Source organism: Silurus aristotelis (assembly GCF_946808225.1).
Source record: "Silurus aristotelis genome assembly, chromosome: 19".
Taxonomy (NCBI): domain Eukaryota; kingdom Metazoa; phylum Chordata; class Actinopteri; order Siluriformes; family Siluridae; genus Silurus; species Silurus aristotelis.
The window spans coordinates 7,388,421-7,409,030 of NC_139592.1; the positions used below are offsets into that span (position 1 = coordinate 7,388,421).

At 35.7% G+C, this 20,610-nt stretch overlaps 2 protein-coding genes across 2 annotated transcripts; both read left to right on the top strand.

Annotated features, from left to right (window-relative positions):
- The first annotated feature begins 1,662 nt into the window (after positions 1 to 1,662).
- aurkaip1 (aurora kinase A interacting protein 1) lies at positions 1,663 to 5,315 on the top strand. Its single transcript, XM_083570599.1, has 4 exons — positions 1,663 to 1,795; positions 2,131 to 2,232; positions 2,336 to 2,799; positions 5,046 to 5,315. The coding sequence occupies exons 2-4, from the start codon at positions 2,181 to 2,183 to the stop codon at positions 5,157 to 5,159; spliced, it is 630 nt and encodes a 209-aa protein (XP_083426725.1). The 5' UTR covers positions 1,663 to 1,795; positions 2,131 to 2,180; the 3' UTR covers positions 5,160 to 5,315.
- Positions 5,316 to 5,660: 345 nt separating this feature from the next.
- Positions 5,661 to 19,400, top strand: mxra8b (matrix-remodelling associated 8b). Its single transcript, XM_083521182.1, has 10 exons — positions 5,661 to 5,958; positions 10,633 to 10,659; positions 11,316 to 11,618; positions 11,712 to 11,813; positions 12,241 to 12,735; positions 15,841 to 15,999; positions 16,133 to 16,163; positions 17,477 to 17,544; positions 18,198 to 18,275; positions 18,351 to 19,400. Exons 1-10 carry the CDS (start codon positions 5,910 to 5,912, stop codon positions 18,374 to 18,376), a joined length of 1,338 nt encoding a protein of 445 aa, XP_083377308.1. The 5' UTR covers positions 5,661 to 5,909; the 3' UTR covers positions 18,377 to 19,400.
- Positions 19,401 to 20,610: the final 1,210 nt, after the last annotated feature.

Here is a 20,610-nt window from a genome sequence, read left to right on the forward strand (position 1 = left end):
ATAATCAGTGAGCTTCTATACTAATACCTGACGCATTTGGCTCAAAGCAGAAAGCAATTAAATACCATGTGTTAAAAAAAATGGATAGCGTAGCAGTTGCTTAATAAGTCTTGCACACATAAGTCACTTCTTGCTAACCAGAATGCTTGTTGTGCATCGAATTGGCTGCTGCATGCATTTCATTAGATCACACCAGATAATAATAGGTGTGTTAAATAAAATTATAATAATTATAAAACAGAGCCAGCCATCACATTTTTTTTTCATGATGTCATATACTGCATCTATAAATGATTTTTTTTTTATTAATATGCATATATTATAAAACATATATATATATATATATATATATATATATTACAAACAGACAATAGAAAAAAATCTTGTGGTAGAAACATTCTCAGCAGCAGTCCCAGTGCATGGTTGTTTTTCACATTAAATTATTAAAACAATTTATTTTGACTTATTACATTTTTATGCAATCACATACAAGTGGTATTCAAAATCTTTTTTCTACTTTTTTTAATTTTATTTTGTGTTTTTTATCATTTCTTTTTTTCCTAATAGCCCCACAAATGTTGAATATGTTTATGTTACCAGTAGACGGAGCTATTGAGAACAATGGGTCATACTGGTGACAGCCAAATTACAACTTTCCACATAACTTCGTCTACTAGACAGACAAATTAAAAAGACCTTAATGACAAAATAAATCGTGTGATAATGAGGACGTTGGTCTAAACGTTGGTACCTTTGTAATGTCACCTTTGTGAAAGGTGACAGACTACAGGCTGTTTCTCAGATTTTACAAGGCAATGACTACATTGTGATTGAAATCTGACAGTTTTTCACCTCTCTAAAGGCCCAGTCCAGATTTTATTTTGCTCATTTGCACATTTTAAAGGTGTTAAAATCCAGGCTACACTTGGCCCTGATGCTGCTAAACAGTCTTTATATAAATATAATAAATTGCCTAAATGTCTCTAACAAGACAGACAAATGCTACATTTTAATAAAAGCTGACTATACACCAGAGATATATAGAGCTATACACCAGAGATGCCTAAACTAGAGCCTGTGGGCCAAAGTTGGCTTCTGGTGACCCATAATGTGGCCATGCTATATATGAAAAAAAAATTATTTAGGTTCATCTTTATGTCTATCATTAGATGAAAATTTGTATTAGGTAATGACTCTATTATACAGCAAATTGGATTGTATCTCTTTCTACTATAAGCTTTACTGAACTAGAAATTTTAAAATAAATCTGCATTAGTTAAGCAGTGTGGTATAGTATAGTTTATACAGTATAGTAATGTTTTTTATTTATTAAATTATTTATTTTTATATATTAAATTGGCAATTTTAATTTGAATATAATGTTTCTCAATTCATTTAGATTTCTGACCCTTCATAGTTTCTGGCCCTTCATAAGTTTGGGCACCTCTGTTATGCACTATTTGTTCGCCTTAATTAATTAAGAACAAAGGATAATAATGAAAGGTTGAACTGAAAAAAAAAAAAGACTGGCTAAAATAAATGACATGAGTCAGGAGTAAATGACATTTAATTTGATGTGGGTCCATTTGGTTAAGCTGCTAGTTATGCATGAATTTATTTATAAGTTCAGAAACATATTTATAGTTATCAGAAAAATATAGTATAGCAGAAGCGTTTTCCCGTCCCGGAACCACTGCCAGGGAGATTACACAAACATGGGAGGAAGAAGTTAGCGGGCGGACCGGAAGTCTCTGAAGTCACATTGAAGCCGTGTATTCGGTTCTCCTTTGAAAAAGTAAGTCATACATTAGAAAATAAGTCGAATGATTAATTTCATGCAGTCTTATATTGATGTATGAAACGATTAAAATGGTTTGCATTTAACACCAACGCCTGGATATTGTTTTATAAAGCTAAGCTAGCTGGCTAATGGACAGTTGCCTCGAAACATGTGTTATAAAATTAAACTGCTTTTAGTTTATTATACTTGTTGTGCTGTGGAACAACAGTAATACATTTTTCACTCTCTAAAACGTTTAACTGCATTAAACCAGGACATAAACGACAAATTATTGTTCTGTTGTCCTACTGTATCATTTATGCACTTTTATTTACTTATTAATTTCTAAGGGAGAAGTCGCGTGATACACATGAGTGTGCACCAGCAATAGGACCTGGTCATGATTGTCTCAAGGTTAATCCCACGGCTGAATGTGTTCCTCAGATTGTCTGGTGAGTGTGGTGATTGTTTTTCTTGATGTATTTCATGAATGATTTTCTTAAATCATTCTTAGTATTTCTTAATTTCTTGATTTGGGTTGTCTTTCCTTGGCAGGTGCACATCAACACCAGTGCAAGTCTGTACACAATGCATTACAACACGGCCGTTCTGTCAGCTTTGTTACAAATCATATGCAAAGATACTCCACATCAGCCACTGACAACAAGCAGCCCTCTAAACTATGGACAGTGCTCGAGCCAGAGTTAGAGGAGCTCCTCGTTCCACGGAAACTCTCCGTTACGCCTTTAGAAAGCTGGCTTTCCCTGCGTTATTCACTACCCCCTCTTCTCGAAGCTCCTGTCCCTGCAGAGGAAGGTGAGCTAATAGACCAGGCTGTTGTGGTGCCTCCCTCGGCAGTGCCTGTGCTGGAGGATGGTGAGGGCACCACGCCACTGAGTTGTAAGAACGTGTTGGAGATCCGGCGAAGGAAGATGAACAGACACAAGTACAAGAAGCTGCTGAAACGAACTAAGTTCCTGAGGAGGCGGATATTGGAGCGCCGACATAAAAGAAAGCAGGTCAGTCGTTTCAGTGAAATATGTCCGGTATGTAGGTGACGTTCGCTGTAATAATTTAGTTTATGTACCCAAAGTCAATACTAAGTCAAAACTCGAAGTCTTCACTTTTTCATCACCTTAATAGTACAGTTTTGTTTTTAAAATATCCAATATATTTTACCTTTATTTTCAGAGGTAGTGGTAAAAATGCAAATGAGGGATAAAGGCAAAGTAAAAGTCTACTAAAATAACTGTCAAAGATGATAACTTTTAGTGCTTATCATATTGCACTTATGTCAAAATGACTTCAAATTGTATAATATGCTGTTAATGTTAAAGTTTGATTTCTTGAAATTTTTGGAAAAACCTTATATGAAACAAAAAAATGTAAATGTTTATTTATGATTTTATAGTTTTAAGATTACGTATTAAATTAACACATTAAAGGTAAAAAAAAAAAAAAAAATAGTAAAGGTGCTTTTAACTTAACACACATACATTACAGCACAGTGAAATTCTTTCTTCGCAGTATTGAGAAACTAGGGTCAGAGCACAGTGTCAGTCATGATACAGAACCCCTGGAGTGCAGAGAGTTAAGGGCCTTGCTCAAGGGCCCAAAAGTGGCAACTTGTCGATACTTCTGAGCAGTAACCTAAAGCCTTAACCACTTAACAACCACTTCTCTGTAACACATTAGCTGTGTCCTGTCAGTTTATACCTTTTTTTAATGCAAAAAGATAAGAAATTACTATCCATGCTGTCTCATCAATGCATGTTATTTATCATAACGTCAGCAGTCGTCATATCGTCCAGTTGTAGCTTTCAGGTTCTTTGTGGAACGACCAAAAATTGCACAATGCGGGAAAATTGACACAACACATTTTATATTTGACAAAACTGAAAATAGTCCTTATTTATAAGCCAAATATCCCCCAAATAATGATTCCCCCCCCCCCATATATAACCTGAACAGAAAATTGGATGTATTTTCTCTATTCGAATATTTCTCTATTCGATAATTGATGATTGATTAAGGAACAGTTAAGGTGTTAATTCCTTTAGCTCTTGTTATACTGTATCCTGTTCCGTAACTTCTTATTGTCTGAAACTAAATATCAGTCTCGGCATTGAACCACTAGATGGCGCACCAATTAGCATCAGTTAATAGCGGTAGCAAAAGTAAAAACATTGTAAACATATTTGAACTCAATAATAATTTAAATACTAATTGTATATTAGTTGAAATGACATCTGATTGAGCAAAAAGTGGTGAAAGATTGTATTATTAGTTTCAAGATTAGTGTGAGATAGATAGATAGATAGATAGATAGATAGATAGATAGATAGATAGATAGATAGATAGATAGATAGATAGATAGATAGATAGATAGAACTTTAGTCATTGCATAGTACAGGTACACAGCAACAAAATGCTGTTTATAATCTACCAGAAGTGCAAATAGTAATATAGGGCAGACTGAAAAGTGCAGATAAATAAACAAATATATTTATAGTAAATAAATGATGACGTGTGACAGAGTGAATTTATCTTATTTTTTTATTCACACTTGGGGTACATAGGCTTCTTGACCTCATACTCGCTCTAATAATTAAATTCATGTTTATATATATATATATATATATATATATAAAAAATAAAAAAAATAATTAAATTACAGTAAAGAAATATAAAGACTCCGGCAGTGAAAATAAATGTGCAGTAAAGCTGTACTTAATGCAAAATAATTGATATTTGGGCAGTCAAGATTCATATCTTCCTATCTTTTTTCCCCCCCTCAAAAAATCATTGATTGGCTAAACACCTATATTTCTCACCCTGGAGCTGTGATTGTAGTGCTGGTATGTTTATGCCTGATGAACAGTACTAGTTACAGCTCAGGCCTGTGATTAAATCTATGCACTGCTGAGCGGATGTGCTTCTACATCTTGTACTTATCAGTAGTGGTGGACAGTCTGCAGTATGTCAGGCCTCGTTTGGGAAGCGGACTGAACGTTTAGTTTATCAGTTCTAAGGAAAAGTACAGCATCAGCATGTTTACTGTGGAGAATTTTTATTGTAAGGAGCAGAAGCTGAGCCTTGAATCAGCCTGGGCCTCTATATATATATATATATATAAACTTAATAACATTGTTTTTATTAGCAAAAACAATCCATAATGCATGTTGAAATATTTTCATTTAAACCAAATGCCACATAGAGACTTTGACCGGGGCTTTGCTGACTGCTTGCTGTTTGTCATGTTCAGACTAGATTTGAGAAGGATCTTGCGAGAATCTGGAGGCGAGCGGGACTGAAAAAAGCCCCTGAGGGATGGGCCACACCTAAAATCTACGTCAGACATCAAGCAAAGCGACGCTGAAGGTGTGCTGAACGATACCATGCTGCGTAAAAAAATCTTTCGGACCGGTGTTGCATTTTAGATCATCAAATTGCCATTGAACATCTTTGTGGAAACCTGTGAAAGCTTGACTTATATAGAACATTGTATCAGAAATAAACAACTTTTACCACCTCAGGAATGTGCCTAATTGCTTCATATTTGGTTTTTCTTCTACACATAATGACCCTCTCCTAAAACCACCACTAGAGAGTATCAGAGCATCATTTTTAATCCTGGGTTGGTTTGTTTAGATTTTTTTTTCCCTGCCATTTTTAACATTCAAACCAACATGCACGGTTATATGGTGTAGTTTTATTGTTAAAAATAACACTTTTATGTGTATTATTTTGTGCATTCCTTTGAGAAAGTTTTCAGCTTGCATATTTGAGGACAATCAGCCCGAGCTGAACTCACTAAAAAAAGCCCCAAAATATGGGGGTAGGGAAGAGGTTCGAGTTTCATAGTCAGAAGTTGGATTTCGAATGACTGATTTTCAGAGAAGTAGTCCACTAAGTAGGGAGTAGAAACCGTATTTATTGCGCTCTATGCAGTGCACTAATTGAGACCTTGTGGCAGCGGATGGAACGAGGGCGGAGACTGGGAAAAGGAGGCGGGGTTTTGGTTCTCCAAATATTGACACGGCAGGGTTTTTGTTGTAGCCAGGAGAAGAAAACCATCTCAGGTGATGCTCAGTGTTTAGAAGTGTGACGTCCACGCCTGTCGTGCATAATGAAGGATTCAGCACGGGTTGTGTATGAAATGTTTGGGATGGTATTCAGTAAGTATATATTTTTAAAATTTTTTATAACTTTTCACAAACACAGGATCCCTGCATGAACTTTTTTTTTTCTCCCCCTTTTTGTTTTCCATCTGTTCTCCACGCTTCTGCACACTGTTTCCCATCTGGGTATTAGCAGGACAGGTCATTCAGTTTGTGATTTATATCAACATGAATATCATTTTAGGTTGAGCAGATTTAGCATTAGTATAATATTTGAGGATAAATGTATTTCAGAGGGTTTTTTTGTTTGTTTTTTATGGAACGTTCTGGTTTTGGATTAGGAAAATATAAGATTGTTTACCTAAATGCATTTTATTTATTTGAAATATTTATTTATAGTTTTTTTTATTTTTTTCCATAAAACATAGAGGCATGGATTTGTGCACAGTTGTAAACTCAGCTTTTAGAAATAAGTATTTTCAGAAATGATACTTTCTAAAATATGTAGACATCAGACATCAGTGGTAAAACCTTTGGGCATTACATTACTAAAAATTTACTAAAATGTTTTATTCATATCATATATTTTAAACAAATCAAAATATGAATTTAAAATCCCCCCCCCCTCAATAAATCATTGATTTGCTAAACACCTATATTTCTCACCCTGGAGCTGTGATTGTAGTGCTGGTATGTTTATGCCTGATGAACAGTACTAGTTACAGCTCAGGCCTGTGATTAAATCTATGCACTGCTGAGCGGATGTGCTTCTACATCTTGTACTTATCAGTAGTGGTGGACAGTCTGCAGTATGTCAGGCCTCGTTTGGGAAGTGGACTGAACGTTTAGTTTATCAGTTCTAAGGAAAAGTACAGCGTCAGCATGTTCGCTGTGGAGAATTTTATTGTAAGAAGCAGAAGCTGAGCCTTGAATCAGCCTGGGCCTTTTCCTAGAAAAGGATGTCTCTGTGTATAGGCAATTGTGAAATGTTAGGGAAAGAAAATACACTCACACTCTGCATACTACACACTAGTACACTACTGCCACTGACTTCAAACTCAAAAATTCTTGGAATTGTTTTTGGGATTGTTGATATAAGAAAGAAATCAAACCGTTTCAGATACTTTAATAAAAATAAAGTATCGTACACTCCCTGAAGGAAATCAAATCTGATTTTGTTGCTGTGGTGATATTCTCAGAGGTACACCTTTAAGAGCACTGTTAAAAATGATGTTTTATGTTTTTCAACATAATTTTCTTTGTTTATCTTTTAAAATATTTGCACATTAAAGGTACACGTTATCCTAATAAAGCATACATATTTAAAATGCAAAGTAAGTATTACACAGCAATAAGGAAAGGTAAATATTATTACATAAAAGTAGTCTATTTAAAGATATAGAGTTTATTTTCTTAGTTTTTATTTTATTTTCAATTTTATTCCCTTGTGTATTACATTATCAACAAACAACATTATTTTCTGAACCATTTGAAAACTAAGTTTCCTTGACACAAATAGCCTTATTACTATTTTCAAACACATTTTCCTGTTATTTTAAAAAGTTTTTAAAACTTGCCATGTGTGTATTTGCTAGCTAGTTTAATCTATTAGTGTTTCACATTGCCTAATTGTGAGCATGCAATGTTTTCAGCGGGTACAACAAGGTTACCCCCCCCCCCCCCCGATATAACCAATATAATGTTCCAACTGTAAATTTGTCTGTTGTTACGAGGAAATATGGTTATGTGTTTAAAATATAAAGAATATTTTCAGAATGGGGTTTTACATTAAACACACTATTTAAAAAAAACCTTACACTTAGTTAACAGTGTGGTTGGTTACTAGGTCCTGATTATTGCCCAGTAGATGAGTTCCCCAGTAGATCTTTGGTTAGTATGATATTTGTAGAAACACAAAATTTCCAGTTAGATTACAGATGAAAAATGTATGAAGTAATGATTGAACTATGTGTTGCTATATTTTATATAGTTACACTACATGGACAAAAGTTTGTGGACACCTGGACAGAAGATTCGTATGTGCTTTTTGAACATCCCATTCCATCCCCATTTGCTATTATAATCACCTCCACTCTTCTGGGAAGATGTTCCACTAGATTTTGGAGTGTAGTGTGGAGATACTAGGGTGCAGTTTATCCCAATTTAAAAGGATTGAGATCATAGCTCTATAGTGGCCACTCAAGACCTTTCAATAAAAAACATATAAACCATATCTTCATTAAGCTTGCTTTGGGCACAGTTGCATTGCATGTTGGAACAGGTTTGCGTTTCCTGAAGGGAATATATAATGCCCTTGCATTAAATGTCAAATGTGTTCCTCGAACAGTTTGGGAAAGAACCTCATGGCTGGAAGAGTCAGGTGCCCAATAGTTTAGTCCATATTTAGTGTGTATCTCATTAAGTAATTCTTTCTTTGAGTAATGTGGTGTGGTTCATCTCATGACACATATTCTTGCTTTTGTAAGTAATTGTGAAGATGTCGAGATGGTTGACTAAGCCCTTTGTCATAGTCAGTACTCGTTCTTCTTCTGTTTTTTTTTTTTTTTTTTATCACCACACTTAATTCTATGCTACTATGTACCAATTTTGAGACACATTGTTAGGTCATTATTCACCATGTGTGGCTTCTTTGGAAAGTATAGTCTCAGGGTGGTGCATTTACACAGAAAATTACAGGGTCTTCTGGTGTGTATTACCTTTCTTCAGTGGCCATACTGTGCTTTCCAGTCAAGTCCAAGTCTCAGGCTCAGTGGTGACAATGATTACCGCTTTTACGGGAAATGTGCTTTTATTCCTCCAGGCAGCATGGCACTGCAGCTTGGGTTTTTTCTTTTTGTAACCTCAAGAGTTCATCATTTTGTGCTGGTGTGTTTTTTGATGTGATTTAGTGTGCCTGTATGTGTGTAGATAAAAATGTCCAACTAAATTCCTATTTTTGTCTCCTGTTTGCACTGGCTGCTTTGTTATGATAATGAATCATTTGGCACTGATCATTGTTTAAAAAGGCTTATGAAGCATTGGTCAAGAATATCCCAATCATTTTTTGTGATTTTTAGTTTGGGAACATTTTCATCAGATTGCATTTATTTTTCCAAATGAGGTTTCATGTAATTTAGCATTTATACAATTTCATATAAAAAATCTTTTGATGATGTTTCGAAACAACTTTTGTATTTCATTGTATCCATGGTTTCAATATAAATACCCAGGGACAGGAGAGAACAAGTAGATTTTTTGCCGGTCCTCTATACGTTTTGGTTCTGAATATAGAAATAAAAGATTTTGTGAAGAATGGGTTTTAACAAGTCAGTAGGGTTAAAAATGCTTATATATATATAATATATAATATATATTAATATTTATATATTTTATATACATTTTTTTTTTATATATAATTTATGCATCAAAATGTATATAAAAATAAACAAGCTTTTTAGGGCTATATGTCATGAAGTGACAAAGTGAGCAGAGTTTTTCAAGCCTTTATCAATTATACTTTTAATTTTAAGATGCTATGGACCAGATTGGGCAAAGACTATGAAATATTTAGGTCTCTATAATTTATTACTACAGTTTAAGAGAAGAGATTATATAGATCCAAATAAACAAATGGTGTAAAAATTCTTGTTCTACTGGTAGTTTTCTGCTTTAAATTTTTTCTCATAATTAATTTTTCCTTTCAACCCCATCAGTTCTATCAATTGGAGGCCATACTGTTTTATAGGAAATCTGTAAGTTGTAGTTTGTTTTAAGTATCTTGGAGAGCTTGCTAGTCTTCTGTTGGCCCTCACTTGTCTCTATACAGATTTCTAAAAGGTGGTGATTGCTTAATGTCAAATTACATATACAATGGCCAAAAATGTTTGCATTGCATCAAAATTTTACAAAGTGTTTAAGAATGTTATACATTTGTTAAATCATTATTAGGATTTAATACCAATTTTGAACTCCATTTGATGCACCAGAGAATGACTGGTTGTTTTCAAAGTGAAGAGTGCCTCAGAAGAACATGGGAAGTTTATTGTTCTTCCAGTATTTCTCCAACATTTAAAATAGACATGAAAAAAGCATAATACCTCTCAGCTGTGGGATCTGTTTTGAAGCTCGCCATGATTCCTAAACCACCTGTTCTTATAAACTCTGAGATTACATGGGTTTGGTCTTCATCTCTCACTGCATTCCATTGTCTGACTTGTTGAGTTCATCTAGACTAGACCTAACACACACCTTTTACTAATAATACTCAACATATTATATAGTTCCTATAAGTCTTCTTTTGAGGACAATCACGTGCAGTCATGTAACTCCTTTTTAATAAACTAATTTACTAAGAAATCTTGCCTCAGCAGTTGTCTTTTAGCAGACACACTTCAGTTTTAGTGTGGTGATTGTCGACGATATTAAGGATTTGGTCCATTAACTGAAGATGAATAGCTCCTCTGTGCTACCCAGTGTGTGAGCTGTTCAGAAAACAGCAGATGCAATAGTGCTTATACTTTATGGTTTGAATAAAGTGGACTGTCCAGCTGCAAATACACACTCGTAAAAGCACAAAAGACCTTGAGATTTGGAGAACAGATGTAATACAGAATGGGGCTGTTTTCTTTTTATTAATTTTTTTACATATTTCTATTTAGTATTAGATTTAAGATGTTCTTTAAAGTATCATATATCCTTTCATATGAAACTGATCTTTTTTTCTCATTTCAGTGGCCACAGCTTTTCTCACACCACATGGTAAGAAATTAAAAAGCCTATATTAATTGTATGTACATAAACATTCACTGTGCATTCAATAGTATCTTATATAATCACTCTTGTCAGTAATTGTGTACAATCATGGTGAGTCAACTACATATAGCTGAGCAATACATATCATTGGCACAGACTCACCCAAAATAGAGTTAAATATATCCAGTCTGTAAAAGTTTTTTTGAATCTATGAGCGTCTTGACAAGAGTGGAATGTGACGTGGTCTTGTAGAGAACCCATGAGAGTAATTGTTTTGTGCATGCTGAAATGCTTTTCTAACTATGGATGCAAAGCATGCTTATTTGGGGTACCATAGAGTTCCTGTCAGCTTACACAAGTCTGGTCATTCTCCTCTTTTATCTCTCAACAAAGTGAGTCTAAACTCACTTTAACCTTCAGACTAAACCTTTACCCCATTCAGATGTTTGAAATGAAAATGAACAGAAGCTCTCGACGTGTCCCTGCATGATTTAAGCATTGTGATGCTGGCACATTATTGGCTGTTTGTATAACTGCATAAATGTGCAGGTATAGATCTTTCTACAAATGTGGATAGTGAGTGTATTTGTTTCTATAACAAAATGAATTCTACTGCTACAATAAACGTGACAGATTAAAGCATGTGCGTTCTTGTGTTGTAGTGTGGGCCCAAGTCAGCACACAGAGCATCGTGGTGGAGGCGAGGAACCTCACAGTTTCCGCCGGGTCCAGGGTCGTTCTGCCATGTCATAACCAGAAAATTGTGTGGAGGCAGGACCATCTTCGGGACCGTCAGCGTGTTGTGCACTGGGATTTGAACCGCAACCGCCCTGATTACACTGTTGAGCGTGTCCTGGACATGTTCTCAGGAGGGACAGAGCGTGTCTATAATGCCTACAACAAGGGCCGCGTCACTGTCTCCAAAAACGCCTTTATTGATGGCAACTTCTCTCTCACTATCCATAGTACGAACCTTCTGAATCTGCACAGTAGTTGGCATGTACAGATTTTTTTTGTTCTCACTAATGTTTTTGGAATTTTCGTTTGATTTTGGGCAGATGTTGATATGAATGATAAAGGCATCTATACCTGCAACCTGCATCACCATTACTGCAAGATTGACCAATCCATTCAAATCCAGTTAAACGTCACTAAGTCACGTAAGTTCTAGTCTTTTTATTGTATTTCTTTTGTTGTGCTTTTGTTTGTTGTTTAATATTCTCTGTTAAAGTCTAGCTTATTACTATGTTACACAAGCCATCACAGTTACATGAAAACCTGGACAGATCAATTTCAAGTGAATTCCAATTAAATGTGTGTGAGTAGAGTAGTGTGATATTTACATTAACTGCATTTGGTAGACAAAATAACTACACAGACTAACAGTTTTAGATAGACCTAAACATAAAATTGCTATGTCCTGATCTATATGTAGTCCTGGTTAATTACCTCATACTTCTATCACAAACTTATCTTTACATTTTTTTTGCATAATATTTGTAATCATATTCATAACTTTTTAATTATAAATCTAATTATTTGCTCAGTAAATTAGTCAAATGCTGCTATAACTCTTTGTCCCTGCAGCGCGTAAGGAGAGGCGTGTATGGGATGGGGAAAAGTCTGTCTTTGTGGTGTTGGAGGGCAGCAGTGTGGTCTTGCCCTGTGTAAACCGACGCCCTCTTTGGAGGGGTGGGCTCCAAGAGGACCAACAGCAGGTTGTGCACTGGGACTTTCAGGGTCCAGGCGTGAGACGTGATCAGGCTGATCGTCTTCTGGATCTGTACGCCTCTGGAGAAAAGCGGGAGTATAGGCCGCTGTACCAAAGCAAGATGCACATCTCAGATGATTCCTTCAGCATTGGTGATTTCTCTCTCACAATTGACGACATTCAGCCATCTAATAAAGGTCTCTACTCCTGCCACCTGCACCACCACTACTGCGGCCTGCACGAGAGACGCATCTTCCGGTTGATTGTGGGGCCTCCAAAGCCACCTGTACCTTCTCCTACTGAGGCTATGACCACTCAACCTGCTTCTACTGAACTCTTACACAACCTAGAAGGCCTGACTGATGACCCTGGTAATATATAATTTTTGTAGACAGCACCTTTTACATGTTATTTATGTATAGATGTGTGTATATTTGGCTTTATAATAATTATAATATTACAAGAATTATAAAAAACTGTGCATTCCAAATCTACAATAACGACACAAATTAGTGTTAATGTTTTGCAATTAAGTATTGATTTTAATCAGTATAAATGCTAATTTTATTGATCAGAAAGGACACACATCCTTCCTTTCACCTGACAGACACAGTAGCCACATCTCCACAGTAGTCCACACACAGATAAACAAATGGCCAAAAGGATGTGGGACATCTGCATATTAGTCCAATAGTCCAACAGGTCTTCATCAAAAATGTTTCCACACATTTTTGAAGCACACAATTTTCTACAACATCTTGGAGTGCTGTAGAATTATAATTTCCCTTCTCTGGAACAAACAGGTCCTGCATGACATTTCACCTGTGCATAAAATGATGTTCATAAAGGGGTCTAATTAAAATGGAATACTCAAGTGTGCTACACAAAGTAATGACCTCAACCCCATTGAACAACTTTGGGATGAACTGGAATGCCAACTGCACCCCAGGCCTCTTTTCCTGCCTGGCCTCACTCTGTGAATGACTACAATTTCAGACAGCAACACTTCAGGGAAAATTGTTCCTAGAAAAAAGGATGTTATTATAATGGCAAAGTGTGGACTAAATCTGAAAAACGTATGAGTGAAATTGGTTGGGTGTTCACATACTTTTGGCCATATAGTGTCAACTAAGAGAAAGAAATCGTGTAAAAAGCACACAGTGACAAAATGTTGAAATAATAGTTTACTGTTAATGAAAATGTGTAGTATTTCCACCCAATTCCCATGTAGATTATGCTGTTTGGAATTTGTGTAGCTGTGTTATCAAGACTAGGGCACTAATTTCAACCTGTAGACCTTACACTGAATAAACTAGAACTTAGCACAGATCCAAAAGAAAGACAAAATAGGCTGCTTGCAAATATTGTGCATGATCCTTGTCTCATTACAGAGCTTTAAAGTGCTTGTGGCCATTTCCTTGACTAATGATTTCCTGCCTTTTATTTCTCACTCCTGTCTGGCTGCAGTGATTGACGAACTGTGACATAAGAACTTGAATGCCTTTTCTGGCAGCATGAAAAGATTTATGATTTTATTTCTGAAACTTACTTCAAATCAACTACTACTATTAAATAAGACAAAGACTGAGGAAGAACGATTGTGTATGTTTTTCGGCTTTTTAAGGAATATTAAATATGAAATACTCATGCAAGGTAAAAGGTTGCTGCAGACAAATGTTTCCTTGCTTAAATAACGGCTGCACTCGTTATTCAGAGCGGAGCAGTGAACTTTTACTTTCAGGCTGAGTAATGCGACTTGTGGTCTATGACGGTATCACACAGTCACGCTGTGGCGAATGTGTATACCGGTGTGGAAAGGGAAGTTTGCTACATCTGTACGACATCTGGCTAGAAGTGGGATCAAAGTAGGCTGGTTGTTTTTGTGAGATTCACATCTCATCTTGTCTGTGAGGCATTTCTTTCTGCATTCCATTTTAAGGAGAGAAAGCTGAGAAGAAATCTTCTGAGGGGTTTGGTGCTACTTAGTCTTTTTTCTCCTGGGTGCATACCTTCAAATATGCATAAATGCCTTAGAACTATAAGAAAGTCCCTAATACTCAAGATAGCACACATGGTTATGGTAATAATGTGTTTCATGGGTAAAGAATTACACATAATGATAGTGATAAATGCTTCCAAGTGCTGATCTTATCGTTACTCACCATTAAACTCACTCCTAGTATTTACAAGAGTGTTGCTGACATGGCACTAAATCATTTTACGAGCACAGAGTTGCAGAGGCGGGAAGAAGTCACTGTTTTGCAAAACAAGTCAGCCTCAAGTCTTAACACTCAAGTCTCAAGTTGTAAGGCGAAGTGTTAGTCATAAACGAGATTGTGTTCCACTCTGACTTTTAAACGTTAAACCACAAAACATTTTACTATTTAGCCATTTATAATACATATAATGTAGACAAACATTTGTGAAATGAGCTACACTTACAGTCACATTATAGCAGCTATTTTCATTATTACCTCACCTGCTTCTTTTTTTTGCTCTGTGTTGATGTAATCAGGCAGATCCTCATCAAAACATCATGCCATGTTACCGAAATTGCTGAAAGTGCAAAAATCCTGTACTCCAAACACTTTCCCATGACGAGAAGCATACAAATAGCTTACAATGAAAACAATTTGCTTACAGAAAGATTTCTCCTTATAGAGCACTTCATTATCAATAATAATTTATTTTCCTTTATTACTAGGTATAGCAAATTACTCCACATGAATTCTGCCAGTGCTATGGTATACATGGATTTGATAGCACTACTAATATATGATTAATCCTTGTCTCTTGCATGTACAAGCTTTAAACAGTAAAGCACTCTCTCTACTTCCTAAATAGATGATGTTTGAATCATCTGAAGAAATCCAGTTCAATTAATTGAATTTGTTGCGTCAAGTCTGATCAAATCCTGACTCAAATTCAGTCACAATCAGGTCATGTGACTCAATCTTTCCATTTTTGTGGATTTGTGTGCTTTGGATTCTTTCACATTTTATTGCAAATTGAAATAGTACAAACGTGTGGTAAAGTGATCAATGACATAACATCTGACTTTTCGTTTATTGTAAAAAGCAAGAAGTGAATGTAGAGCAGGCCTACAAACTGGCTGACCACAAACAACACATCCCTCCTCCTTCTTCTCTTTCCTCCTGTCTCCCCCTCTTAACTGGCCTGTATGTTTTCTTCTTCATTGCAGCTGCATGAGATCAGGTCTGGAACTCATTTTGCCTGGGAGTCATTTTGAAATAAAACCCAGCTCCTCCTTAAGTTTTGCTTGCTGGCATGCATATAAAGGGAAAAAAACAAGCCATTTGCAAACTGTAGTTGTTAAAGGGACAGGATAATTTAGCTTGGATAAGTTAAATGTAACTATTCATCTATGATTTCTATAGGTTTCCAGATCTCATCTGAATTAAGAATAATGATCATTATAGATGTTATACGACATGATTTCTTCCCCTCTGGTGCAGATATAAACATGGTGGAATCCTCCCATGTGTTTAACCTCATCCTGCCTGAGAGCCAGTCTCACCTCCTACACCAGGCTGGCTACATCCTGGCTTTCTTCCTTCTGCTACTGCTCATGCTCATTGGAATCGTCATGACCATAAGGCACTGCGCAATGAAAGGTAGTGTCATTATTTTCATACTTTGGTTGGCCAAACATAGTGCTCATTTGTAATCCCAAATAAAAATGGTTCATGTCTAAACAGTCTAAACTACTGAGTCTAAACAGCAACTACTTCTGCTACTGTTTTTCAGAGGTGGAGAATGAGATGCGAAGTCCCGACCGGTGAGGAGCTAAAATCTGAACCATTTTACTAGATTATTAGTAGATATTATTTGGTATTTCTATATTTAAAAAATAAAATAGTATAGGAGGTGCTGTTATGGGGGAATAAATCAACAGTCGATTGGTGTGAAAAAACAGCACATTTTATTCCACCACATCACTGTCAACTCTACAGTTTTTCATTATGATTACCGTGTCCCGCCCACAAAACATGTTACTTTCTGTTTGCAGGTTGTTATCCCTATGACTGATACAAAACTCTGACAGTAGAGATTCTTTCCAGAAATGCTATATAGACATCTCCTTGCAGAAAGAGTATTGCCAAACACCATATCGATAATTTCATGTTTTTTTAAATCTTGTCCAAGTCAAGTTTGTACTGTACTTTATTGTAAAAATGAGAAACACATTAGAATAAGGCAACCATTATAAATCTATATAGCTACTACTACTATCAGGAAGGGCAAAATGATCAGTGTGTTTCCTCCTGACAGAAATAAGTACTGTTCAATGCTGTGGTATAAATGTATTAATGTATACATGCATATATTACACAAATTCTTAAGCACACCATGTAAATATAAGAGGTGTAATGGTGCACAAAATTCACAGTTCGGTACGTACCTCTGTTTTTAAGTCACGGTTTTGTTCAATTTTGGTACAGTAGGGGGAAGAAATGCAAAACATAAAATTTCTTGTTGCAGTTTATTATTAACATTCATAAACATCAACAGTTTACATTTTTTAAACAATTTTGAATAAAATGACAAAAATAAATCAAATTAATGCAATACATTTTTTTATTATATTCATTAAATTGAGTAATCAATTAAATTGGCACAATTTAAAAGGATTAAATTAAATTAAATAAATTGAAAAATTCAATTACAAAGAGTATCTCACAATAGTGAGTACACCCCTCAAATTTCAGCAAATATTTTAGTATATCTTCTCACGGGAGAGTATAAAACCTAAACTTGGATATATTTACTATAGAAATTATACTTAAATATATATTTTAGAGTAGTCAGTGTGCAGCTTGTATAGAAGTACAGATTTACTGTACTCTGAAAACAACTCAACATACAGTCATTATTGTCAAAATACCTGTAGGATGAAGGATTGCATTCGGTACACATGTGCACAGAACCGAAACCCCTGGACCGAAATGGTTCTGTATGAATATGTGCATAGTTACAACCCGAGTACATAGTGTACATTATCGTGTACTGTATAATAAAGTAAGAGTTTTTTCTTGTTTAGAGTATATCATATACCATGCAATTTTCCTAACATATATGTACTTTGAACAGGAGTTACATAACGGAAATCGAAATGCAACCAACTGAACTGAGACCCTTCAATCAGGATGTCCAACTTGGTAAAAAAAATTTTTTTATATATATATACCTTTTTTTTCCATATAGAGGCTATTTTTGCCAGGGTGAAATAAGAAAGGTTTAATTTGCATTACTAGGGAAGTGGGAGCACTACTTTGTTTAACGCTGACATTGAGCACATAGATTTAAAGACACCATCCAATGTTCCAGAGTAGTAATTCCCAATCAAGGGGATGCTTCTTTTGTGTTTACTAGTCTGTAGTCAAGTATTACATTCGATTGTTATTTATTAAACATTATTTAATTGAAAAGTAAAATCTGTGGTAACAGTTCTGTGGTAATAGAGTATTTAGTTCCAACTAGCTTGTTCCACTAGTAAGACAGGACAATAATTTTCCCAATGTTACCTAACTTGGTAGTGACACTTCTATATTTGGCATACCGAAAAGAGTAGCGATAGCCTCATGTTAACTGCCATGTGAACAACCTTGGTATATTTAATTTAACATACCTTTATGTTAGACTGACGTTAGCATGCATGTTGACTAGCATTTGTTGGATATGAGAAATGTAGCTAAGCTAGCATTGTTACAACAGTTTCAGTTGGATTATAATGCAAATACATAATACTATTATATAATAATAAGATTGGTTTATAAATATGAGTACTGGTTCTAACTTTTTTTTTTCCCAGACTACAAGAACAACATAATGAAAGAGAGGGTGGAAATGAACAACTACTATGCCCCGAAAGAGATCGATCTCAACAGAGGTGATTAAAGTTTTTAATACATTTTGTCGATAAATAACAGTGCAATTCTCATGGTTTGTTTGTCTTTCTTATTAGAAATGGAGAAATTTTCACGGAAGTAAGTGAAGGCAGGCTGCTGGCTGGTCCAGGGCATGTTCTACAGTATTCAGGAAAACTGCAGTAGTACCCACTGGAGTTTTACTGTATAGTTAAGAGGAGACTCTCCATGTTTAAACACACACATGCTTGTAGTATGTCTGTTTCTAATGTTTGAATTGCAATGATCTATGCAACGTCAACAAAAAGCTTTTCCATGAAGTAAAAGTCATTTGTGTTGTGTCATTTAAAGGTCAGTATTCGACATTTATGGTATAAATATCTATGCTGTATTTCTAATCTGTTATGGCAATTGAAGTCAAATGCAGTGAAAGCAATAAAGTCAATTGATAGCGATGACAGTAACTATACAGTTTTGCCCTGCAAACCTGAGCTTACCTGAAGGTTCTATCTAGAAGGAAAGCCTTGATTGGTTTACTGAAATTAGATAAAATGTGTCTAAGCAATTCTGATTAAGGAACACTCAGGAAGTTAACCATTGGTGGTTCCAGGGCTATAAACCACAACATGATGTACTTAAGTGGTATGACCTTCTTGATTCTTTATCGTGTACGTACATAAATATCCTGTTTATTTTTAGTGCTATTTTCCAAGCCTTTTGATAGTCTTTATTTAGTGTTTTTGTTTATGCACACAGCACTATGCAACTTTGTTATCCTGCCACATGAGCTAGACACACAGAGAGACTTGTCATTCCATTTTAATAATTAGGTCTAGAAACGTGCATTACGCAGTCTTGAGAAAGCTATGTATATTTAGTTTGCATTTATTACATTTATTTTCTCTTAGTATGGCCCAGTATGGAGAATGCAATCTAATGTGACGCCGATTTTAATGAGTTTTGGACTTTTGAGAAACAACACCCTGACTCATAGATCATAGGTGACATTACAACTTATTATGCAATGCTTTTCATGAACAGCATTGAAATGGAAATGGCTGCAAAGGGGCAAAGCAGAATCTACTGGTTTGAAGAGCTTTGTACAAAACATGGCATTTAGATTTAAATAAACTACATTTTTGAAGGAATTCACTTGAGTCTTTATGTCATTGATGTTGTTAATGTTACTTGAATTTTCATCCACCTTACCTTACAATGCCTTGCAAAATTATTCACCCCCTTGTACATTTCCATATTTTCAAGTGGTACTGAAAAGGACTTCATTTGGATCATTCAACTGATGGCGACATTGGCAAGGAAAAATAACCCTGTGATGGTATGAGGAAGAAACCTTGAGAGGACCCAGACTCCAAAGGCAACCCATCCTCATCCGTGTGGCACATAATGTCCATTAAGTTAGTTTTACTATTGTTGAGGAAATATGTCCTGATCATATGTCCTGAATGTACACAAAATAGCCACAGTGCTTATGTAGGGGAAAATCTTTTATAGACTGCAAAATCTCTTTGCAGATAAAACCATAATGGATGTTACTGCATAAGTCTGTACCTTGAGAGGTCCACACAACCTGGGACATGAGGAGGGTCGGGTGCCAGTGGCGGGTACCATGGAGCCTGCTGTGAACTGCCACGCAGCAAATCAAGTCAAGTCAAGTCAAGGTTTTATTGTCATTTCATTCCTCCAGAACCCTGGTGCTGCATAAACAACATGAAGCTACATAACAGAACACAGAGCTAAGGATTAAGTAAGTTGTTCTCGCCATATAAAGTGCATCGTGTGCAACCTGGTGCAAACAGTACAAGACAGTGTAGGACAAATACACAAAACAAAAAATAGCACCACCAGTAAACCTACTGTGTATTATACAGCACAGTGTGCAAAAGAGAACTGTATACAGGAGTGTCCGTGAAAATAAGCACAAAATGTAAACACAAAAGGCTGTGCAAAACAGCAGGATTGCATTACGGATCCCACCAGCATTACGCATCAAACCCGCATTAAGGATCCCACCCGCATTACGGATCCCACCTGATTTACGGATCTCATCTGCATTACGGAGCTCATCTGCATTATATAACTGCATATAACTGTTATATCTGGAATTAACCTTAATAAAATAAATAATTATTTAAAAGGGGTTCATTCACACATCTGTTCATCAGTTGAGGATGGATTTGGATTGTTTTAATATAAACAGTTTGATACAATTCCCCAGAAAAATTTTAGCACTCAAGTGTTCATCGCTGAACCTCTTCAACGATTAAAATATAATGAAAGGATGTTTGGTGTCACACGGTTGAGGACGGGTTCCCTTTTAAATTTGGTTCCTCTCAAGGT